General features: G+C 36.0%; 2 protein-coding genes across 6 annotated transcripts in view; one reads left to right on the top strand and one right to left on the bottom strand.

The window, feature by feature from the left end:
• The window catches only part of LOC109082441 (NHS-like protein 1), a 49,277-nt gene extending 36,574 nt beyond the window's left edge, over positions 1–12,703 (bottom strand). For 3 of the 5 annotated variants that reach the window (XM_042774191.1, XM_042774192.1, XM_042774196.1), the window contains exon 1: positions 12,253–12,703. In XM_042774191.1, the coding sequence (XP_042630125.1) occupies positions 12,253–12,538 (286 nt within the window). In that variant the 5' untranslated portion in view covers positions 12,539–12,703. The remainder of the gene's footprint in view (positions 1–12,252) is intronic. The other 2 variants (XM_042774188.1, XM_042774190.1) reach the window with 1 other exon arrangement.
• A 1,180-nt stretch (positions 12,704–13,883) lies between these two features.
• Positions 13,884–22,565, top strand: part of LOC109107587 (intersectin-2-like) — a 34,946-nt gene continuing 26,264 nt past the window's right edge. Inside the window, 2 exon segments of the mRNA XM_042774187.1 lie at positions 13,884–14,084; positions 21,814–21,889. The gene's annotated coding sequence lies outside the window, so the exon portion shown is untranslated.

The raw sequence follows: 22,565 nt of genomic DNA, 5'->3' as shown, positions 1-22,565 counted from the left end.
CAAGCAAAGTGCACCCTCAGGAAGCCTTAAAAAAAACTTTGGACAGAAAGTGAGGAACTTCCTCTGTTCCCCAGCTGTGACACGTCGGTGCATTGGCGTGAGCAAGTGTGTGTGTGTGTGTGTGTGTGTGAGTGTGCACACTCATGTGTTCCACCAGCTCGGCTGTGTCTGCTTCAGCACGATTTCTCCATGCTCTTTCTTCAGGTGGAGCAAAATAAAATCTATCTATTATGCCGCTCAATGAATAAGGCTATTTAAAGTAATATTAAACTGAACAGCTCCTGGCTAAACCACAAGATTCTCACACTCCTCCTGTATAATCGTCATAATGCAACACTTTAGCGTGGTCCACACACAACCTATAAATAGTTAAAGCAGATTAATCGCTTTAGAATGTCTTACAGGTGACCAGGGAAAGGCTCTTAGACCTGACACATAGTGTGTCTGTTATTTTAATGAATTTGGCATAATTATTTATCTATGATGAGTACAGACTGACTGTACAGAAACAAGTATAGCACAGAACAGCTTAATGCGGATGTATCCAATCCAAAACCACTGAAAAATCAGAGCAGACATGAAATGTTACTTGTTTAGTGAATTTGATCTGCTGCACTAATAGTAAGTATTGCTTTCCAAAAAGAAACAATATATTTTAAATCTCACATTTCGAAGATATACATCTCTTTCATAGTTCAAGACTGTCTTGGGATATAAATAAATATTTATGTGATTCATACAACAGCTAATGGTGTAAAAAACTTGAGTTCCAAAAGTTTTCAGAGTTCCAGACTGTGACTAAAATGGTTGCTAATGCGATAAAAATGTGACAATTTAAAGTTGTTATGGGTGGTGGTGCTGTAAGGAGCACATGACGATGGAGAAAACAGGTGAACAGAATGAACTAATCAAGTGAGCATTGGAAAACTAGGTCAAGAAACAAAACAGGAACAGAGAAAAACAAACTAAAAGTCAATGACCGTTACAGTTTGCCCCCTCCCGGAAGGCGCGTCCTCGCGCCTAAAGTCCAACTGAGGAGGGAGGGTGGAGGCTCTAGAGGAGGATGTGGAGCAGGAAAAAAGCAGGGACTGGGAGAAGGTGATGGGAGGAACCATGGTGAGAAGACGGAGGGAGGAACCAGGAAGGAGCCAGGAGCAGCCAGGATGAGGCCCCAAGGTGGAGTCGAGGGAGGGAGGAGATATGGAGAAGGCCTTGACAACACCCTGGGGACAAGCGATGGAGACGGAGCCACTGCAGTTAGAGACCCAGGTGGAGCAGAGTAGATGAAGAGCCAGGGCGACACCTGAGGTCCAGAGGGCTAAGGCGGAGCTGATGCCTCAGGCAACCGAGGCAGAGACAGGGGCCCGGAAGACAGCAGCGGAGCCAGAGGGACAGAGTGACAAGGCAAAGCCAGAGGAGTGGAGTCCCGAGGCGACAGATGGCGGACGACTTATCGGAGCTAGGGGAGCTAGGAGCCATGGCGGAGACGATGGGTCGGAGCACCAAGGAGGAATCCAGGACTCGGAGGCTGAAGGCGGAGACAGAGGATCCTCACGCTTAGGTGGAGCTGGAGACTGGAACTCCCAAGGTGGATCAGAGCGCCCAGATGGCGCTGACTGAGGGTGAGTTGAGGGACTGGCAGGAACCAGCAGAGACAGGGCTGAGGAACTGATTTGCATAAGAGGAGGTGGGAGAGGGAGGTTGGGTAGGTGCTTAAGAGTCACAGGGAGAGCTGGACAGAACCAGCGGAGACTCAGGGGACCTATAACATGGGGAATTACCTCCCCTACCCAGTCAATTAAGTTCTATTTAAAACAGTCCATTAGTTCCTCATAATATATTCCAGTGACCAGTTGCAGCTCACCTTCAGCGGCGGGAGTGTGGGCATGGCTTCACTCCAAGCCCTCAATCTCCACAATCCCTCGTGCATGTGCGCTGTAGCCAGCTAACACACCTGGTCAGACGTCTCTTGAGGCTCAGGCTCCCGGGTGATGATCGGCTCCATCGCAGTTTTATGCGCTGGCTCTTGTGTCGCAGGAGGCTCAGGCTCTCTGTCTGTGGTGGGCTCAGGCACGTGCTCCGTGCAGCGAGATGATGAATGGCTGGTCTCTGGATGTGAAGTGGGGCTGGTGTGGTCCTCAGCCAGGGCCGATAGTGAAGGGAGAGTTGTTGCTTACCAACACCCACTCCACGTATGTGGCAAAATCCCTCCTGGGACCGTCTGCTGGAACGTGGGCCTTCGACCACTTGCTCAGGCTGGTGTGGTAAAATACACAGAGCGGGCGGTCAGGGTAATGAGTCAGGCACGCGAGATGTAAAAAGTCCCATGTGTGGTCTTCCTGCAGACGGTCACCCTGCTCCAGGCATAGCAGGGCAACAGCAGGAATGTCCATAGTGACAGGGAAGGAAAAAATAAACAAAATGCTTCAAAAAATAAACTCTATCAGTCCTGTATTCTGTTACGGTGGTGGTGCTGTAAGGAGCACACGACGATAGAGAACTACAAATTACAGTCTTTTAATAAAACCACAGAAGAAACGCTTGAGATACTAAGGGAAAACGCAGCACAACCAACATGAAACATTCTCAATACAGGACAAAGGAACTCAGGAGAACACAGGGCTTAAATAAACGGAGACAAACAAAATATAATTCATCAACACAGGTGAACAGAATGAATTAATCAAGGCAGCATGGAAAACTAGGTAAAAAGAAACAAGACAAGAACAAGGAAAAACAAACCAAAAGTCTATGACAGTTAAAAAAGTCTAGTCAGGAAAACATTGTGTAAGTCCAAATGCATATTCATCAGGTATCATCTCATGCCATTAGCAAATTTAAATTACATTAAAACTGGTGTATATGTATTTAACATGCAAGAACCACTGCGGCACAAACCGTGATGTCTGATTCTCAAACAAATGACTGTTATGAACCAGTTATTTTTAATGAGTCAGTGAAAAAGATTCATGAATTTGTATGAAACTGTAATGAATCAGACTGAGTCAATAAATCATTCAGAGCCGTTACTGACTCTCTGTTGTTTTCATAAACAAAGCGACATTTATATTGCACAGATAAAATATATACCAATCAGCTAGGTCGATCAAATAAATTCATCTAAATGAGTCCTTTTTCCTGGTGGCTGAAAAGTTTCTTGTGTTATATGTTCCGACCATTGACCCATATCAGCGCCACCAAATGTTTGATAATAGTGAGAACATGTGTGCCAGCTGGCACAATCAGCTCACCCATAGTCAAATGTGTTCCAAAAGCTTTGAAATCAAGCAGCAATCCAAATGTTCCAGACTACTTTACATGGCATTAATCGGGAAGCTACACATTGCCCCTAAAACGCTCTCTGGTGGCACAAAACAGTTCCAAGGTCTTACATGCCATGTTTTTGTACACCACTATTCAGCAGTAATGCATATAATTTGACACTGGCTTTAAAATTATTTTAATTGATATGAAAATATGTCAATTGTATTTACCTTAATTCAATACCACTTTTTATGTGCTCTTGGAATGCTTAGATGAATAATTAATGTCTATTTTGTACTGCTGTTTAGTTAATGTCTAGTTTCTGCTGCTTATGGGTGTTACAGTAATGTCAGAATAATAACTTGAAATAATAATACAGCCAATTACTTTTGGCACTATTAGGATATTTTCTGTTTATGTCAGTACACCACGTTTAGCTGCAAATTAGCAAACATATTTCAGCCACAAGAGGGTGCTATGAACCCAAACATTCCCTTTAACTCCCTTTATAGATATGCCTATAAAGGAAAATACCAGAGGTGGAAAGTAACGAATTACATTTACTCGCGTTACTGTAATTGAGTAGCTTTTTTGTGTACTTCTACTTTTTAAAGTATTTTTTAAAATCTGCAATTTTACTTTTACTTAAGTATATTAAAAACACATTTATTACTGAGTAAAAAAAACAAACAAAAAAAAATTACTGAGTAAAAAAAAAAAAAAAATCCCTCCCTGGAAACTAGCCAAACTAGCAGCTTATAAAATCTCGACAAGACGTCAACCCTTCGCAAGCATGTAGAGGTGAGCTAAATAATTGCATCGCTGCATTGGTGGTTAAAATGAAGCTTTGACATTTTAGCAAGAGGTTTTGAACAAATTAGCCAAAAAGACAGTGGTGCGGAGTGTGCGATGTATATCGTCTGCGATAATATCATAGTTGTTGTTTTAATGATGTGCGCGCGCATTTAGAGTGCGTTCTTTCACTGTGTGATTCAGTCTTGTAAAATGCATTTAGAATGATCACAAATTGAAGATATGGGGGCAGAAAAATGTACATATTTATATAATTTCATATAGTAAATCAAAATCACACAAAGAATGCCGTCTTTTCCTCCAAAAATCATCATGATTACATTATATATATATTAAAACATATATATATATATATATATATATATATATATATATATATATATATATATATATATATATATATATTTTTTTATTATTTTTATTTTTTTACAACAGGTCAGTAAATAAGTTAATTAAGAGACTTGCGTTTTAGACACCATATTGCCTGTTTTTGCTCTATTTCTACAACAAAACATTATTCCAAACACAGCCACCAAAGCACAGTTTTGCGTCTCTGAGCAACATGACAGTGTTTTGTTCCTGAATGAATCAAATGTTTAAATGATTCGGTTCAGTCGCAACGACTCACTTATTAACAGTGACTCGCTGACACATACTGGCCATTTTAATTTCACATTTAAAGTAGCTTTTGATTTTTTAAAAATAATTAATTTCTTATAATTTCAAATGAGTATTCAACATTTTATGTCTTGTATATCAAAACATTATTCATGCATTTGCAACTGCAGGTTAAATGCATTCTTGTCCTGCACTAAACAGTGTGTAAATACATCTAAATGGCACTTCCGATTAAGCTTCTGCATTTCATCTGCATTGAAAAGATGAGTTTTGTTGATACTGATTTGCCTGGTAACAGCCCAAATGTCTTATTATTCTAAATAACTGATTCCTTTAATTAAAAACAACTAGTTTGAGATTAATAGGCCTCAGGGGTGTCAAACTCAGTTCCTGGAGCTCCGCACCCCAGCAGAGTTTAGTTCTAACCCTGCTCCAGCACACATATCATCTAGTTTTCAAATAAGCCTAAATGATTAGATTAGCTGGATCAGGTGTCTTTTAATTAGGGTTATATCTAAACTGTGCAGGACTGTGGCCCTCCAGGAACTGAGTTTGACACCCTTGGCCTATCCCATTTTTGCCTCCCTCCCACTGTTAAAATGTAACTAAGTAATTTTTACTCTGAGTAAGTTTTAAATGAGCTACTTTTTACTTTTACTTGAGTAGATTTTTAGACTGGTACTTTTACTTGTACTTAAGTAAAATTTCATTAATGTAATGGTACTTTTACTTGAGTAGAATATTTTTGAGCATAAAAAAGCATAGCAAAATACTGTAGTGTAGCCAGCTACTTCATTTGTTAATGTCAGTCAAGCACTAAATCAAGACATCATTACGTTCTGAACAGACAGCCGTTCCTCATATTCTGGGATGATATTCAAGCCTATAAAAACATCAGATAAGGCATGATAAATAAAGAGAGGGAAACATAAACTATCAAGCCAGAGCTGTAACAGATACCTGATACAGAAGCTTATCCGACACGCTTAGCTATTTTCACTCCTGCACAGTGTTTTTGTGCCATTTTGCCCCACATTTCCTTGAGGGACAGACAGTTTCAGTGTCCAGCTAAAAACATAAGCATCCATGACTCTTAAGTATGCAATTTTAGATATTTTAATTTTAATTAAAAAAAGTGTTTTTCAATAACAGAATTTATTTTAAATAAGAATTCATTTTATTTTTAGGCTATAATTTGAGTTTATTTTTATGACAACATTCCTTTTGGCAAGAAAGTTTCCATATAAACGCATAAAAACAAATAAAGTTTACTTTGGTTTTATATTTCAATGCATAAAGAAGCATTGAATGAAATGTAATAAAGCTTGTGGTTTTCAGTAACTATTGGAATCTCTACAAGGAGCATGTGCTCAGACTGCAGTTGAAATGAAATGGAAATGCAATCTATTCCAGACAGACCATAACTGCGGTTATGAGTTGGTCGACTCCACCCAAATAAACCAATGAATTCAAATCTCTCCTTCTCAGCACACACACATTTCAAAAATTAATGGTGGAGGTATTTTGACAGGCATTCTCCCCACTAAAGCAGGACTAAACAACCCCAGGATCAGATGTTTTCAATTAGGATTAAATTGGAAAAAGGGAGCAGCAATAGCGGTGGAGTCGCTTACTTCAACCGTCCAGTCATATGGCCTTGGCAAACTAATAAGCTATTAAAACCACATTAAGGGCACTTGTTGAACCATAACCAATGACCTTAACTGACACATTTACCCCCTTGCCCTGCCAGCAACCTCTGTTTTGTTTCTCTGGGTTGATTCTGTTTGTTTTTGCACAAAAATGCAATAGGGCCCTTCAATCTGAAGTGTTGCTTAGTTTTGTTCTCAAGTGACAATCAGTGCTCTTTGTGGAAACAGACCAAAACCAAAGCAGTTTCTATTTATAAAGTATTATAAATAGATAAGACCTTTCACAATTTTCCTTCTACATTTATGATTGATTGCATCCAGCTCAGAAACTCGACATTAAGAAGACATAAAGACATTAACTTGCAGGAAGGTGATATTAGGTGATTCTGCCCTACTTAAAAGCCATTAAATAATGAATTATATAGACTGAGTTGATTTGTTTATATGGATCTTGCAAAACGGCTTGATTAAATGATAAACAAAGGCAATCCCAATGAGTATTAAACATTATTCAGGCACTTGAAGTCATTTTGAAGAGTTCTTTTTACTTTGCCACTCAGACAAGTGACTCAGTAGAGACCAAGCAAAACAAGAAAATATGTATTTTTGATCAAGAAGACATCATATAATTTTCATGCAACAAGTCTACAATAGGCTGAAAAGGCTTAATTTCAAGTTCAAGGATACTTCACAGATTTCACACTTCACAGATTTTCTGCAGCCAGCGGTTACAAGATTCCTTTCATGCTAAAGCCAGGGAGACTTCACAAAGAGGAAACATTCACAAAACCAGGAGGAAATCCTGAAGTCTGTCACTGTCCTATCTCAGTCCTCATCCCTCTGATATCTTCAATGATGATATCTGTGTTATTCAAGTATCGCAGCTGTCCCCACAGACTTCACATAAGGTCACCATCTGTATCAGCAACCATCTTGACCACAGCATAGTATAATAAAGTGCAATTTTAGAGTAATATTTTAAAGAAATACAGTAATAAAGTCTCAACTGAAATCGCAGTAAACTTTTTTAAACACTAAGGCAGAAATGTGCTATACACATATGAAATGGAGATTCTCAACCAAGTCAAAAGCCAAAATGGGTTCATGCTGTAAACTACAAACTTTGAGGAGGATCCTTTCAAAAATAATTTCGACCACCACCCATTGTGGGTTTGCAAACACTGACTGTTAATATACAGTATACTGGCCTTCAGATTATTACAGCTCTTTGTGAGGAATGAAGCTTATCTGTATATAAACAAGAAAAAAAATAATGTTTATTTTCAAAATTATCTTTTTTTTTTTTTTTGCTACTGTAAGCACATTTGATAAGACTAACATACATAGTACGTTGTGTCTATGCCTGTGTGTGTTTATGCATATGGGAGTATGGGCTGAAAACAATAAACTTGGTTAGACTGCACCATGACGGGGGGAAGATTCTTCGGTTCCAGACTTCCAGGTGTGTATCTGCTGGCTGACTGAGAGATTTAGGAATGTGCAAGATTTTTCCAACTGGGTTGGGAAAATCATATTTCTCCTTCAACCCGAATAAGCATCCCACACTGACCTACTTCTCCACATCCCCATGAGATCTTTTAATTAGTCTGAAGTGAAGGGCAAACTGAAGGGGAATTTGCACAAAAGACACCCACATGCTGAAGAAGAATGATTTACAGATACCTTTATCTGGAAAAAGGAAATGACTAGAATTCAGTTTTAAATAGATTGATGCCTACAGTTATGCAAAACTTCTGGAATCCCCAAAACATAATGAGCACTTTTGTTATTAAACCACAAATCTCTTAAACTAGCCTAAGCTGGTTTGCTGGTCTTAGCTAGCCTCCCAGTCCAGTCAGGATGGTTTTAGAGGGATTGGGAAACCAGCTTGACAAACAGCTCAGCCAAATTGGCCAGACTGCAAGACCTGTTTAAACCAGCTAAGTTCAGCAAACCAGCTTAGGTGGCCTGTCAGCTAAGAAATAAAAGGAAAAAACCTTCCAGTGCAATTTGTATAACATTTTACAACTGACATTCCCTGCAAATGTTATCCTGAGCTAGTCAGGCAAAACAGCCTCGACAGAAAGTTGGACTAGGGCCATAAACAGAAGGCAAATGATTTGGAACAGTAGAGACTTTTGCACTGAAAATGGGACTAAAGCCCAGGATGACTATAAACTCAAAGAAAACATGAGGGCCTGACCTCTGTGAGTCACACTGGTGTGAACCCGCAAGAGTCCTTTACTCTAACTCTGCCATGACTAAATAAACTCATTAACAAAAGTGCTTCAATCTCAGAGACTCTGCTCTCAGTGCCAAGCTGGATGTAAGTTCAGGGCCCCTTCGTCCAAGCACAAGACACCTATTGTTGAGGCAGAGCAGCCGGTTAATGACACTGAATGCACAGTAAGGTTTCAGCTTAACAAGAAAAGGTCTGTTGGATCATTAGATTCTGACAAGGTATATTCAAATAAACTTTTATATCAGAGAAAGTCCAATCAAAACTTTAGTCACATTATTGCACTACTCTGTAATTCTTCCATATCTACCATTATTACTCACCATTGTAGTTCTTTGTTCTAGGTAAGAAGTACCTGCCATTTTCACTCCATTACTATAATTATATTAGACCCCCTTATTTTGTTCCATCAAATTAGATTCTTTGAGAAAATTGTTGAGTTAAAATCTCACTTGACATGGTCTACTCACTAGAGCCTTTCACAGCAAGCATGCTTTTAGTCCAGCTCATGAATCCTGTTATTGAAAATCAGACTTCTCAAAATCATCATGAGAGAGGCTTCATTTCCCAACAACAACTTGCAGAAAGGAAATCCAGTAAATCCAGAGGGTCCATAAAAATCTGTCATGAAATAAAAACAAGCCCACCAAGTTCCACCAAGATGGACTTTACAGAAGTTCCAGTGAGACATCTATTGTCTGGTTGCGAGAGATATGTGATACAAATGTCGAAACAACATGATGTCACAACAGCCAAGAGTGCAAAACTTTCCCATATGAGAGAGACAGCAGCGTGATCACGAGTTGTATTTCAGTCAGTGAGCAGTAAAAAACATAGTCAACAGAGCTAAATAAACTGCAAAATTACATGTAAAAGTTTTTCTCCTTGTCTTAAAAAATTATAATAATTGTTATTTATTTATTTGCATAGTAAAATGGTAATGATAAAGATCAAGTAATTTCATGATCTGCGTATGAATGCAGTCTAATAGTTTGCAGGAACTGTGTATTTTTCTACAATAGATATCTATCTATGCACCAAATAACTTGACTCCATTCACTAAAGACCTCAGCCTTGAACTTCAAACATACACATTAACTTGAAGCTTGTAAATAAAATACAAAATATTCAAAGAAAAAAATTCCTGATACAATTATGTCCCATTTGTTGGATAAATATCCAGTATTTTGGTCAGACCATTTTGAAATAAGCATTCAACCTTCTGCAGGCCAGATTTCATATCTTAGCTTGCAACAGTACCATTTTCTTCAATATGGACTTCAGAGGATTCTAAACTGACGCCAGATTTTCATGGATTTGAATAGCTTCATTCACCAGGATTACAGCTCTCTGCTCTTATTTAATTGTTGCTTAGTTGAGCAGAAAATAAAAAATACAACAGGTCAGTATCCATTCTGTTTGCAGATAAAGTGTAGGAAAAAGGAAAAGCAACTTGGAAAGAATATGAGCACACGAAGAATGGGGCAAAAAAGACATTTCCCCAATTATAGTGAAGGAAATATATCACAAATAGACAAAGAAAGAGGGTGTGCATCCATCTGGCTGTGATAAAAACACAGTGTCAGTGAAAGCCTTTAAAAGGGCTGGACCAACATCTGGTTTCGACATGCTTTCCCCCTGCAGACGAACTATGAGGAATGGGTTGGAGTTGCTCTCTGAGGGAAGGAGGGAGGAGTAGGAATATAACAGCTGGATTGCATACAGTCACATAATGTCTGTATGGTTTATATATTGTTAAAACAAACAAAATATGGGGAGCTGATGTGCTGAAACAGTCCTGTTTGTGCAAAATGTTTAATTCCTTTCTGGATTATAACAAACCCTATTCACCCTGGTCTGCATACAAATCAGTATAACAGATACTGATTCATGTATTTACTCTTTAATCAAAATGAAGCAACTTCTTCCTCTGAAACAACTTTCTTTTTTGATGGACATTGAGAGAGACATATCCCATTCAGTATAATGGTCAATCAATATTGTTTTTTGTTTGTTTTTTATTAATTGATTCTTAGACTTTTACATTTGGTCACCCTCAAGCTTATTTTGTTGCATCCTTGCCTTTAACCATAGATTTTTCAAGATCCAACTAATTTCCAGTGGAAAAAAAATCAAGTCACTTTTTTTCCTTATTACTGTATATATCTGTTTTGATTAATGAAATGTCACATTATGGGAGGAAAATGGGCTGCAAACATTTTCATGCTGAATAAAATTTCCATCCATTTTCTGTGCACATAAGAATACATTTTGCAAAGACTATAAATAAAAAAAAATCATTTAAATTAATTAATATAAATATAAAAATTTATATAAAATAAAGCAATGGATGGAAACCTAATTTATTTATAGTAAAAAAGAAAAGAAAAAGAAAAACAATAAAATACCAGTCTATGATAAAAAATAAATAACTGTTTGTTTAAAAAAAAAAAACATTTTTACATGTTTATCCAATACAAACCAATCATTAAATATATACATTAAAAATATATTCTGGTAGGAATTTTTGGGGAGCACAATAGTATGTATAGGAATATTTAAATTATTCAAATAAGAACTGGAAAATTACTACTGAGATCACTATGCCAATACAACCATTACTGGATTTTCTATATCTGTTGAAGATTAGCCTGAAGTTATCTGTCATTTCTCTGATCATTTGAATTTTATTTCCATTGTAGTGTCTGTAGATTCCATTCTATAGCATGCAGCAGACAAAGAATCATTCTCTTTCTTGTTCTTAGTACTTTTTAATATATTGTCCAGGGCTGGATGTCTGGAGCACACATGTATCCACTTATGCTCTGCTTCCTGCACTCCACTCACCTTACTCTGGGCTTAGTTCTGGAGGCAGGGCCAGTGAAAACACCCATTGTTTTCTTTGGAGGTGAAAGCATTGCAGAGAATCGCTGAACAGAAAGTGCGACATAACGACCATGGAGATACACAGAAAATGTGCATGCAGAGAAAAAGGAATAAAGAGGACTCATCTCTGCCATCTTGAACAAATCCTGATTACATTCCAAAATAATTCATCGTGACCAAAAACGCTGCATTCAATGGTGAATACAAGAACACCCAGAAGACCTCAATGAATGGTGTGCCAACCATTATTACTGGCACAGTAGTTTGTCCCAAAAACCTCTATTTATTTATGTCCTAATTGGAGCTACAGTTCACAAACCGCTGTTATGGCAAGCCATTTTAACATTTATTCCTAAAATTAACTAGCTCATATCTTAATAGTATTTATTTAATTATTTAAGTGTTCAGTAAATATTAGTCATTATTACACTATATAGCAACTATATTCAATCAATCACAGCTTATTTCTTTGCTAGTCAGTATCCCATAGGCTACAAAAAGGTAACTATTCCAATTGCTATTGCTAATAAATTGCTCAGTTTTGCCACTGCTAGTAATTGCTAGTAAATTTCACAACTAATCACAAAGAATGTAACACATAACATGAAATTTGGAATTTTTACTTTTTTATGGTGTACTAGTTATCTAAAGAAACAGAAAATCACTCTTGGGCTAGTAATTTAAGTAAGCCCATTATAACATGCAAAAAATAAATGCTTGTTAGTTTTAAGAAATATGCTTGCCACATTGTGGGTGAATCCATGAACGTAAAGAACTCACGGCTTGTGGTCCTCTTGTGGTCGAGATGTCGCACAGTGTCCTGCAGTGAGTCCAGCCTGTGCTGCAGCGCAGAAGCTTTACTGACGAGCAGCGCTGATTCAGTCTGGATCTCCGCAAACATGCTGCTCGCGTGCCGCGACAGATCGGACAGCTGACGGAGGATGTTAATCAAAGTTTGACAATTCACAGCATCCTGGGAAGGAAATACATCACCATTATCTTCCAGTCGTTCTCTGTTTATTCTGCCCAGGCTCCGGGGCTCCACTATTCTCTTATGAAACGGCATTTTTTTATGGAAAAGACCTATATGTTTGTTATATTGCAATTAGTCCAATTGTTTTTTAGAAGTGTCAAGTGTTGTTGTCCATTCAGGTGTTTTAACCTGTTCTACAAACATCCTGACATCCCGCCTCATTATTCAAAGGATCCTGCCCTTATTCTTCTGGAAGAGCGCTTTCTTAAACTTTCTTCTGGAGGCTCGATTTTCAGGACAAACTCAAACCCCGGAATCTGGAGTAAAACGGGGATCTGGAGTTTGAGCAGGACTGTGGCTCTCACGCCAGCTTCAGATTCATAACTTAAGCATAACACTAGCAGTACTTTAATTAATTAATATGCAGTTGATTTCCCCCCGCAGTTATTATTTTTTAATGCATGAGTTTATTTTACTAATGAAATCAGGAGAGAGAAGGCGAATCTCTGATATATTTGTCCAAACTGATGATGCTCCAAGAGACAAGTTAGCCATTTGTGCATACTTTATACCTTCACAGAGATAAGTTATTGATATGTCACTTCACAGGAAGTACACTTTAAGACTAAAATATTACAGTAAAATATTACAGCGTTTCACTGGGAAACCTAATTGGAAAGGGACACAATGCTGGTAAAGTGCGCCCCCGTGTGGCATTTGATTAAAAAGTGTTCTTTTCTTTTCTTTTCTTTTCTTTTCTTTTCTTTTCTTTTCTTTTCTTTTCTTTTCAGAAACAATTTCTGGCAAAGTAATTCTTTTCATGAGACGTAAGTCTGTGTTGCTATCAATGTTACTTTTTTTTCCCTGTAGGTTTAAGCTTTAGGTTTTATTAAAGTAATATGTGAAGATGTAAATCATCCATGTCCATTTTAACTTATTTTCTTTTCCATAATTTAATTTGCACTGGCAAAAAGGAGCAGGAGGTTAGAAGGACACCATAATTGTGATTAGGATTAAAATATAAAGTGTATGATCCATATATAGATATGATTGAACGTGATATTTCTTAAGTTTTGGTTATGTAAGCAATTTAAATGTAAAATGTATTGCTGTAAAACAATAATATTTAGTAATTGAGGACTGATATAATTTTTTCCTGTAATGTCTTCTCTATTTCTCATAAAATCAATATTATCCTGAAATAAGAATGTATTCAGCAATGAAAAAAGATAGATAGATAGATAGATAGATAGATAGATAGATAGATAGATAGATAGATAGATAGATAGATAGATAGATAGATAGATAGATAGAAATGGGCCTCGCATAGATTGAGTGTGATGCTTTGTAGATAGAGAGGGGGCAGCAGTGTGTCAGGTCCAGCACTGCTCTGAAACACACTCCCATCAGCCCCTCCCATCAGCTCTTAAAGGCTCGCGCACGTCCCGTCGTCAGCCATGTTGTTTGTCTGACAGCGCTGTACTGCAACAGGTTGTTAAAGATCCTCAATAAAACACTGCAGAAATTCTTTAAAGAAACCCTGAAAGCCGATTGTCATCACGTTAATTCAGAGGACAATGGAAAAGGATATGTTTTCCTCCCAGGAGATTTCGCAAAGTCAATAATGCTGTTGTGTAATGTGAGTACCTCCTGTGATACTGCTCAAATATCTGCTAATTTTAAATGTTATATGCTGTAATCACACTTTAATTAGTTTGAACATAGTTACAGGGCTTATTATGTTCATACTTTTTATGCTACATATAATGTAGAACAATTTCTGGTGTTTTTTTTAGTAGTTATAAGTGATAAGTTGGAAAAAGTGTCCAGTTTCAGACTCTTTAAAGTCCATCAGAGCTTCATATTACAAATATTAGAGCTCATTCTGAGCCATATGTGTCATTTAATGGTAAAGACCTGATTCAAAGTGCTTTCAAACATGCTTTCCGCACACAAACCTGCCAGACGGGTAGCAAACTCGTCTGTCTGCCTTTCACGCACAGATATGAAACGCTCTTAGTAGTGCACAATGTCACGTTAAAGTGAGATTTATTCGCTTTTGTATTAGTTTTTATAATGCTACAGAGATTCATGCATGACAGTTGCCCTAACACGATCAAATAGATGATGATGATGATGGCGGCTGTGTTTCAAAATTTAGTGATTTGCGGCTACATAGTCAGCATTTTTTGCCATAAGGGCCCATGTCTCTACACTGTAAAAAAAAAAAAAAAAATCTAGTTTTTACAAAATAATTTTGGCAGCTGTGGTTGCCAGAATAATTTTGTAAAAAAAAAATACAGAAAAACTGTAAACACATTAACGACCCAACAGTATAAAACTGTAATTTACAAACAAGAAAATTTGAATGTAAACCAGTAAATTCAGCAACGCACACTGCTATTAAAATCTGTTTTGTACCTTTAACACACTGACAACCACCATAATAATGCAGGTGGTAAAAGAGAAAGCCACATGAAGAATCAAAGCTCATCACAAGTAGCTTCGCCACAAGCAGAAGTTTATATTAATATTATAGAAGGTGCACAAAATCATTCATGCAAACACAAAACACCATCATGGTGACACACACGATACTTAAATAATGCAGTAAACTTTCATTAAACAACAGAAGATGTAACATAAAGCCCAAATGTACATAACTGCTAACAAAACCTATTAAAAAAACATGATTATTTAAACAAAATACTTTCAAATGCGGAGAGTCACGCAGGGAATTCTGGGAATATCAGTTTACAGTTTTTGACTGTAAATTATACATTGATTTGTTCTTTTTTACTTCTGAAAACTGTAAAATTAACAGCATTTTACTGTAAAATTACATGAAATGTCTGGTTAGATCTTTTACAGTTTTTCCCTGTATATAGTACGGGAACTTACTGTTAACCTATTAACAGTTTTTTTTTTTCGTAGCGTTTTTACAAAATTGTACCATTTAAAATTACACTTTTTTTACAGTGTAGTCAGTGTTTCAGATTTTTTTCACTGGTTTCCTACTGGTTTGCCTTTTATTTGGTTATATACAGTAGAACATATTGATCAGTTTAAGACCTTTCTAAAAAAAAATTGGCTTAATAAGATGCTGTTGCTCTACTCCATAACGTTTGTAAAAGTTGAGCCTTTTAATTAAGGCTCTTTAGATTAATAGAAATGTAGTTGATTCCTTTTTAGTCTTTAAGGAAATGTCCTTGCAGACTTTGGGTCAGTGAATGCAATTGATTTATCAAACCATAATGACTTTTGTCCTCTAGTTTCAGGTGAATGGTCACAGACTTATTCTGTTAACCACAGAATGAGTGCTTATGTAACTAATTGCCAATTCATATGGCATGTTAGAAATAGATTGTGTAACATAGATAGTTGTTCAAGATCATGTGTATCATGCATTTTTTTTTTTCATGCTTATCTTCATAGCTTGGACTTATCTGCCATTCATCACAAATCTCAAAACAGCACATGTTATCCAAGCAGACTAATGAACCGATCCATTCTGCCAGTGTTACTGTGTTAGAGCTGCTGGCCAAATTATTTATTTACAACCCAGAAAAAAAATTTTTTATTTTTAAATTGCTTTAAAAAGGAATGTTGGGCATCATTATATACAGGGTTAAGAAAAAGAAAAAGAAAAAAGGATGCCGCAGAGCCATAATGACACTATGTACTGTGACCTTGGAGTTTGGTGCTGTACTGAACATTATGGGCTACTGATTGTAGACTGTAACACTAAGTGAAGGTTATCTAGCTCTCTAGCATAGATGAAGATTTGCTGAAACTGTAAAAATGACCTCTGCTAATGTTAAAAGCTTCAGATGTCTGCGTTGTATGACATTTGAACAGTTAATGAAAAAAAAAAAAAAAAAAAAAGATTTTATTCTGGCACAAAAAAATATGTTCCTAAAACAGTGATGTTTTTGATAATTGAAATAAAGCTGAATTAATTCGATAAAAATTCGATAAAAAAGAACTTAAATTAAAAAAGGAATAAAAAAATATTTAGAAGTACTAAAATTGCTACAACTGAAATAAAAGTAATGCTAATTGATATTTTAAGTTAAGTATTTCAGTATTTCAGTCTCTCTCTCTCTCTCTCTCTCTATATATATATATATATATATAATGTGTATATATATATATATATATATGTATATATATATATATATATATACAGAAAAAAAACAGTAATCTGCCAAAATGTTACAATAAGGCTTGGAATGTTTTTATAAAAGTCTCTTATGCTCATTAGGCCTGCATTTATTTGATCAAAAATACAGAAAAAAAACAGTAATCTGCCAAAATGTTACAATATGAAATAAAGTTTTCTATTTTAATATCCTTTAAAATATAATTTATTTCTGTGATGCAAAGCTGAATTTAAATCAGCCATTACTCCAGTATAAGGTGTCACATGATGTACTGGGAAGCCAGAATGCGTATCCATCAACAGAAACATACATTAGCCAAACCCTGTTTTTCTTTTTACATGTTATTTATAAGAAACCATATTACAGATTCAACTTCACAACCAAAAAAAAACATACACCAACCATCAAAAGAACCGTATCAGAATAACCTAAAAGTCCCACCCCTAATATATATACACTACCGGTCAAAAGTTTGGGATCAGAATGGTTTTGAATGTTTCTTACAGGAGTTTCTTATGCTCATCAAGGCTGCATTTATATGATTAAAAATACAGGAAAAAAATATAATATTGTGAAATATTATTATGATGTAAAATAAAGTTTTTCTATGTTAACATACATCAAAATCTAATTTATTGCTGTGATGCAAAGCTGATTTTTCAGCCTCATTAATCCAGTGTCACATTAATAAAATAAAATGACAAATTGACAAATAGCTAAAATACAGTAAAACAAATATAACAGTATAGGTTAATGAAATCAGTAGCAGCCACTAGGGTTGTGCCAATAAACGATAGTATCGTGTATCAACGATAATTAGAAATATCGTCTGTTGCCTTTGACGATATCAAGACGGTAATTATTATTATTATTATTATTATTATCAGGCTAGAATTATCAAATTAATATTAGGACTAATTTGTTCCATCATATTTCTTTGTATGCGTTTTTGCAATGTTGCGAGTTATAAACAATCACACACTATTCTGTTGATTTAATGAACGCAATGCAGTCAGAAGAGTTCAGATGAGTCATCGCTGAAACACCTGAGTTTTGTTGAGTGCGCGCACTAGCTGACTGAATTCTGCTCTCTCGTGAATTATCTCATCATAAACAACGAAGTGCAGATGTACATGCAATACAAGAGATTTATACAGTGTTGACCTCTTCATTGTTTATAACAGGAGTGTTTTTTTCTTAAAGTGCATAAACTCGCTAGACTAAAGTCAGTGATAATGTTCTTTGATCATGTTAATATTCCTTGCTCGTTTTCTGTAGCTGCTGTTTGAATAACTGAGGAAACATAAGCATTATAATTAGTAACTTATAATGTTTGTATTAAATTAACTACAAATTCAGAAACATTACAAATAGTTTACAAAATGACATTCATATGCTACTTGACTAAAAAGATATAATGTGTAGTTAATAGATTACACTAACATTAGGCTGCTTTAAGCCTTACCCTGGAGTTGGTTCATTCTCCGGCTATGAATGTTGGTAAATAATTAAATAAGTTAGCATGATAATATTTTGTATTTGCAATCTCACAGGCTGGTGAAAGGACAATATGACCATGGAGCATATCGCCCATCAGCATCTCTGGTAATATTGCCAGGGAAGGGTTTTTTTTGTTTGTTTTTTGTTTTGTTATGATCAAGGCTCTACACCCTGCTCTACGAACAATGCTTTCATTTTAGGAGAACTGAGAATTCAGTGACAAGGGTCTGACACACAGACAGCGTTTGTTGGTTTTAATGTGGCTTAATGCCCTCTCCAACCACAAGGCTGTGGGTCCAGAGTATTTGTACAACATTGTTTGTGACCTTTAGACATCCTGTTTCATTTTTGCTTTCCTCCCACTTCCTTCGTTCCTTTGTGGCTGTTAAATCACACACAGGGTGGAGGCAGGAGGTTGTGGGACGTGCCCAGCTCTGACCTCACACTCTATCTTTGCAGCTCTCACATCATATACACCATTAATATAAAGTGAGTGAAGGCAGAATGACGCAATTACTGTACATTGTGCATTGTCGGGGCTTCAGTATTTCTAAACAATTCATACAGTACCTGTTACTGAAATTGGTTGTTGACCAGCAAATGATAATATAGTGGAAAGAAATGCTTTGTTTCCATATTAAATAGCCGAATCTTTGATATTTGCTATAGATCAGGCCATGCAAAATTTGACCCAGGTGCAAATAACATGCAAAGCCACAATGAAATACCATTGGTCTCTTGAAGCTCTCAGGAACACAGCATATGTACTGGAAAGAGATTAGCAATGCATGCAGTTTTAAAAACTTAAAACTGTAGCTTAAAACTTAAATGTAGTTTCTCGTAGTATTCTCATTAAAATATGCAGTTTGTCCAGATCATTCAACTGGGAATTAGTTTTGAGTCAGTATGATTTTTGTAAAGAAATTTATATTTTTTTTTATTTAGCAGCGACTCATTAATTTAATGAAAAGTGATGGAAAAGACATTTATAATGTAATATTACAAAAAAATTACTTTAAATGTGGTTCTTTTGAACTCTCTATTTATCAAAGAATCCTAAAAAAGGTATTATTGTTTCCACTAAAATATTAAGCAACATACACATGTTTTCAGTATTGATAGTAATAAGAAATGTTTCTTAAGCACCAATCAGCATATTAGAATGATTTCTGAAGGATCATGTGACAGTAAAGACTGGAGTAATTATGCTGAAAATTCAGCTTTGCCATCACAGGAATAAATTAAATTTTAATATATATTCAATTAGAAAACAGCTATTTTAAATTGTAATAAAATTGCATACTACTACTGTTTTTTTATTGTATTTTTGATCATGACTTGATGAGCATAAGCAATTTCTTTAAAAGACATTATCAAAATCTTACAGACTCTGATCTTTTGAACATTTCCTTGCATCATACCTAACATTTGCAAAGCTTTGCATCATGACAATAAATGCAAATAAATAAGTCACTTTATCTGTCCGTCACTCTCAGAGTAAAAGAAAACCACAGCGAGCACCACCAGTGTGTTAGATGGGGAGAGAATGAGAGAAAATGGAGTGATATGACAAACATGACAAGCATGCCCTATCCGAGCATTTTTCTGGAAGCTTGTCCTGTTTGACTGCATTCTGTTCCTCTAAAAACCTGATCCCACAGCTCTACCACGATACTGCCACACATAACCTCATGTCAGCAACTTTCTCACTTTTTTTAAAGTGTATATACTGCTATGTGTATTGCGTAATAGGTTTTAAAGATCTGACAGCTGTGACATACAATAAAACTGGTTAGTTAAATGAGTGTCATGAATAGTGGTAGGCCTATATATTAGCCAAGCTGACTGCTTAATAGCACTGTATGAAACTACAAATTTTCATTAGTGTGGGTGGTCTGAATGACTAGTTGACTAGTCTGTGGACGGTCTTGTATAATTAGGCTGCATCACATCTACCAGCCCCCTGCCTGGTCAGATGTGTTTCTCAGGGATATACAGACACAAAGATACAGCCCTTCACTGTTCTAACAAATAAACTATTATTTTTGTGTTTGTTCACCGTTTTTTTTTTCTTTTCTGTTTTTCCAATGGCAGGCAGCTGTTTTTCCCAATGCACCTGGTAATGAGTATCACCATGAAGATTAAAAAGTGGACTGATGACAAATACTTACTGACCAAATATCTTAGTTTCATAATACTGACAAAAAGCTTTGAGCGCAGCACGAGCTCACTAGAGCAGATGTGTTTACTCGCTGATGAATCGAGGTCACGTGACACTAAACAGCGCTGTGAGATCCAGTGTGAAGCACTTGAATTCAATGCAGAACACAAATGAGTTGGTTATTTGAACTGGTTTAAAGCCAGATGAAACGGCGCTGACAAACAGGAGAAACACTGTGAGCAATGATACAGTCAGAACTAAGGCTTTTTAGTCTACAAATCGCCATCATTTACCATGGATTTACTGTAGTAACAATAAATGCACCATGGTATTGTGGCAGAAATGTGGGATATTCATATCAAATTTTATTATATTATTAATGTAGAGATGTATTAAATGTATTAAAGGAGTAATTGAATATAATTACAGTATTTTTGTGACTAAGTTTTTAGGATTAAGCATTTGTGCATTTATACTAAATGTATTTTACATACTTATAACATTACCTAGAAACCTTAGTTACATTTTTTTTTTTTTTTTTTTTTTTACCATGGTATACAGTATGTGTTGTTTTAACTGTAGTTATCATGACCTAGATGTATGTTACTATGGAAGACCAGTGGTTAATTTTAATAAAGCTCAGTCAGAATAATTAAAATTCACCATAAAAAAATTAGGTTGTTACAATTTTTAAGAGAATACTATTTTTGATAATGCACATGATTTACATCTGCATCCTAATTCAAGCTGCTACTACTTTCAACTCAAACTGCTGTCAAATGTGCATTTCTAAGAGACAAAAATACATAATATTATCAATATTGCAGCCTGCACTGCAAACTTTGCTGAAGATACACGTCATCAAAGTCAGGAACACAAATCTGCTTTATGATTTAAAACAATATCTCTCATTAGAATATGTAGATACTAAGAAATACATTTTACTATATTGATATTTATTTTTTTTAGGAAAAATGACTGTGAAAGTCTAAACTAAAGAATAAAAAAATGCGAAGTGTTTGTCTCGTTCTAACCATCAATAGTTTAATGCAACAATTTTTTCAAGTCTTTAAACTTGAAAGAAATAAAGATTTGAAATCTAAATATGAAAATATGGAAATTCGTAAAGTGGAATTCGAATTTTGTCTTCCTGGGCGGGTGTCTAGACTAGATTAAATTTAGACTCTTATTTCATATGTCAGGCTTTACAGCGTGTTATTTCTTCCCAAAATAATGATGAAGCATTGACTGCTTTGAAATTCTGATGTTATTAGGAGGAGCATACTGATGCAATCAGTCATAAACAGTTTCATTGTTTATTTAGATTTTGCACATAGAACATTCTGTTGAAAACATTTGTATGGGAAGTTTAGAGCTCTCATCTCCTCCCTCTCACCGTTCCTCTCTCCTTTACACATCCTCTTCTCTCTCTTTAACTCTTAGAGTGCAGGATGGAGATAGCAACAGTCCTGCACTCCCCTGCCTGCATTATTAATGGGTGGACATTTCTTCTGTGTGTGTGTGTGTGTGTGTGTGTGGTGCAGATGACTGAGCTAGCCAGCTGAGACGAGGAGATCAGGACCACTCTCCTCATATCCCTGCCACCTGCAGCTATGAATGGTAAGAGCTCTGCTTTATATTTCTATGTGTGTGTGTTTACCCACGTGTCCCTGCCAACAGGATTTGTTTGTTTGTGTGTGTGTGTGTGTGTGTGTGTACACAAAGGACCTTTAGCCTCATAAATGCACTAGAAAATGAGTCTTTCCTATTTATCACATCTCGTATATATTTGCGGTGTGTTTGCTCTCTCACACTGCAGCATGCATTGCTCACACACCAGTAGCTTTGGCCGTCTGCTTTGATTTCCGCTTGTCAGCAGCCCATCTGTCACATTGACACGTCACTGCTTATTGATGCTGTTTATTTGATAACTGACTCGTGTTTGTTAAAATATACATTTTGAAGATACTTTCTCAGTTTTCTCAGTAGCTGTACATTTGAATAACAGGATCGGGCCACCCTGTAAATGTTTCAAGGGATGTTGATTATTGAAAGTTTAGTTTTATTAGTTTTCTTCCATTGAAGAATGGTTGTTTTTAATAAAATTAATTGAATGAATGAAAATTCATACGTTAGGATATTCAGACAATTTCAGCCCCAAATGGCTGCTGTTATACCTGTTTTAAATAAGCATTCAAAAGTCAAATATAACTTAGTGACTGGTAGAAAAAAAAAATTATGTAATTTCCTCTTCATTTTGTCATTTAAAATGACAGCTCACTATTAACTAAACAAA

The sequence above is a fragment of the Cyprinus carpio genome, chromosome A17 (genome assembly GCF_018340385.1).
Source record: "Cyprinus carpio isolate SPL01 chromosome A17, ASM1834038v1, whole genome shotgun sequence".
In the NCBI taxonomy this organism is placed as follows: Eukaryota; Metazoa; Chordata; class Actinopteri; order Cypriniformes; family Cyprinidae; genus Cyprinus; species Cyprinus carpio.
Note: the sequence above shows the minus strand (reverse complement) of the source record. Positions and strands in the feature narration are given on the sequence as shown.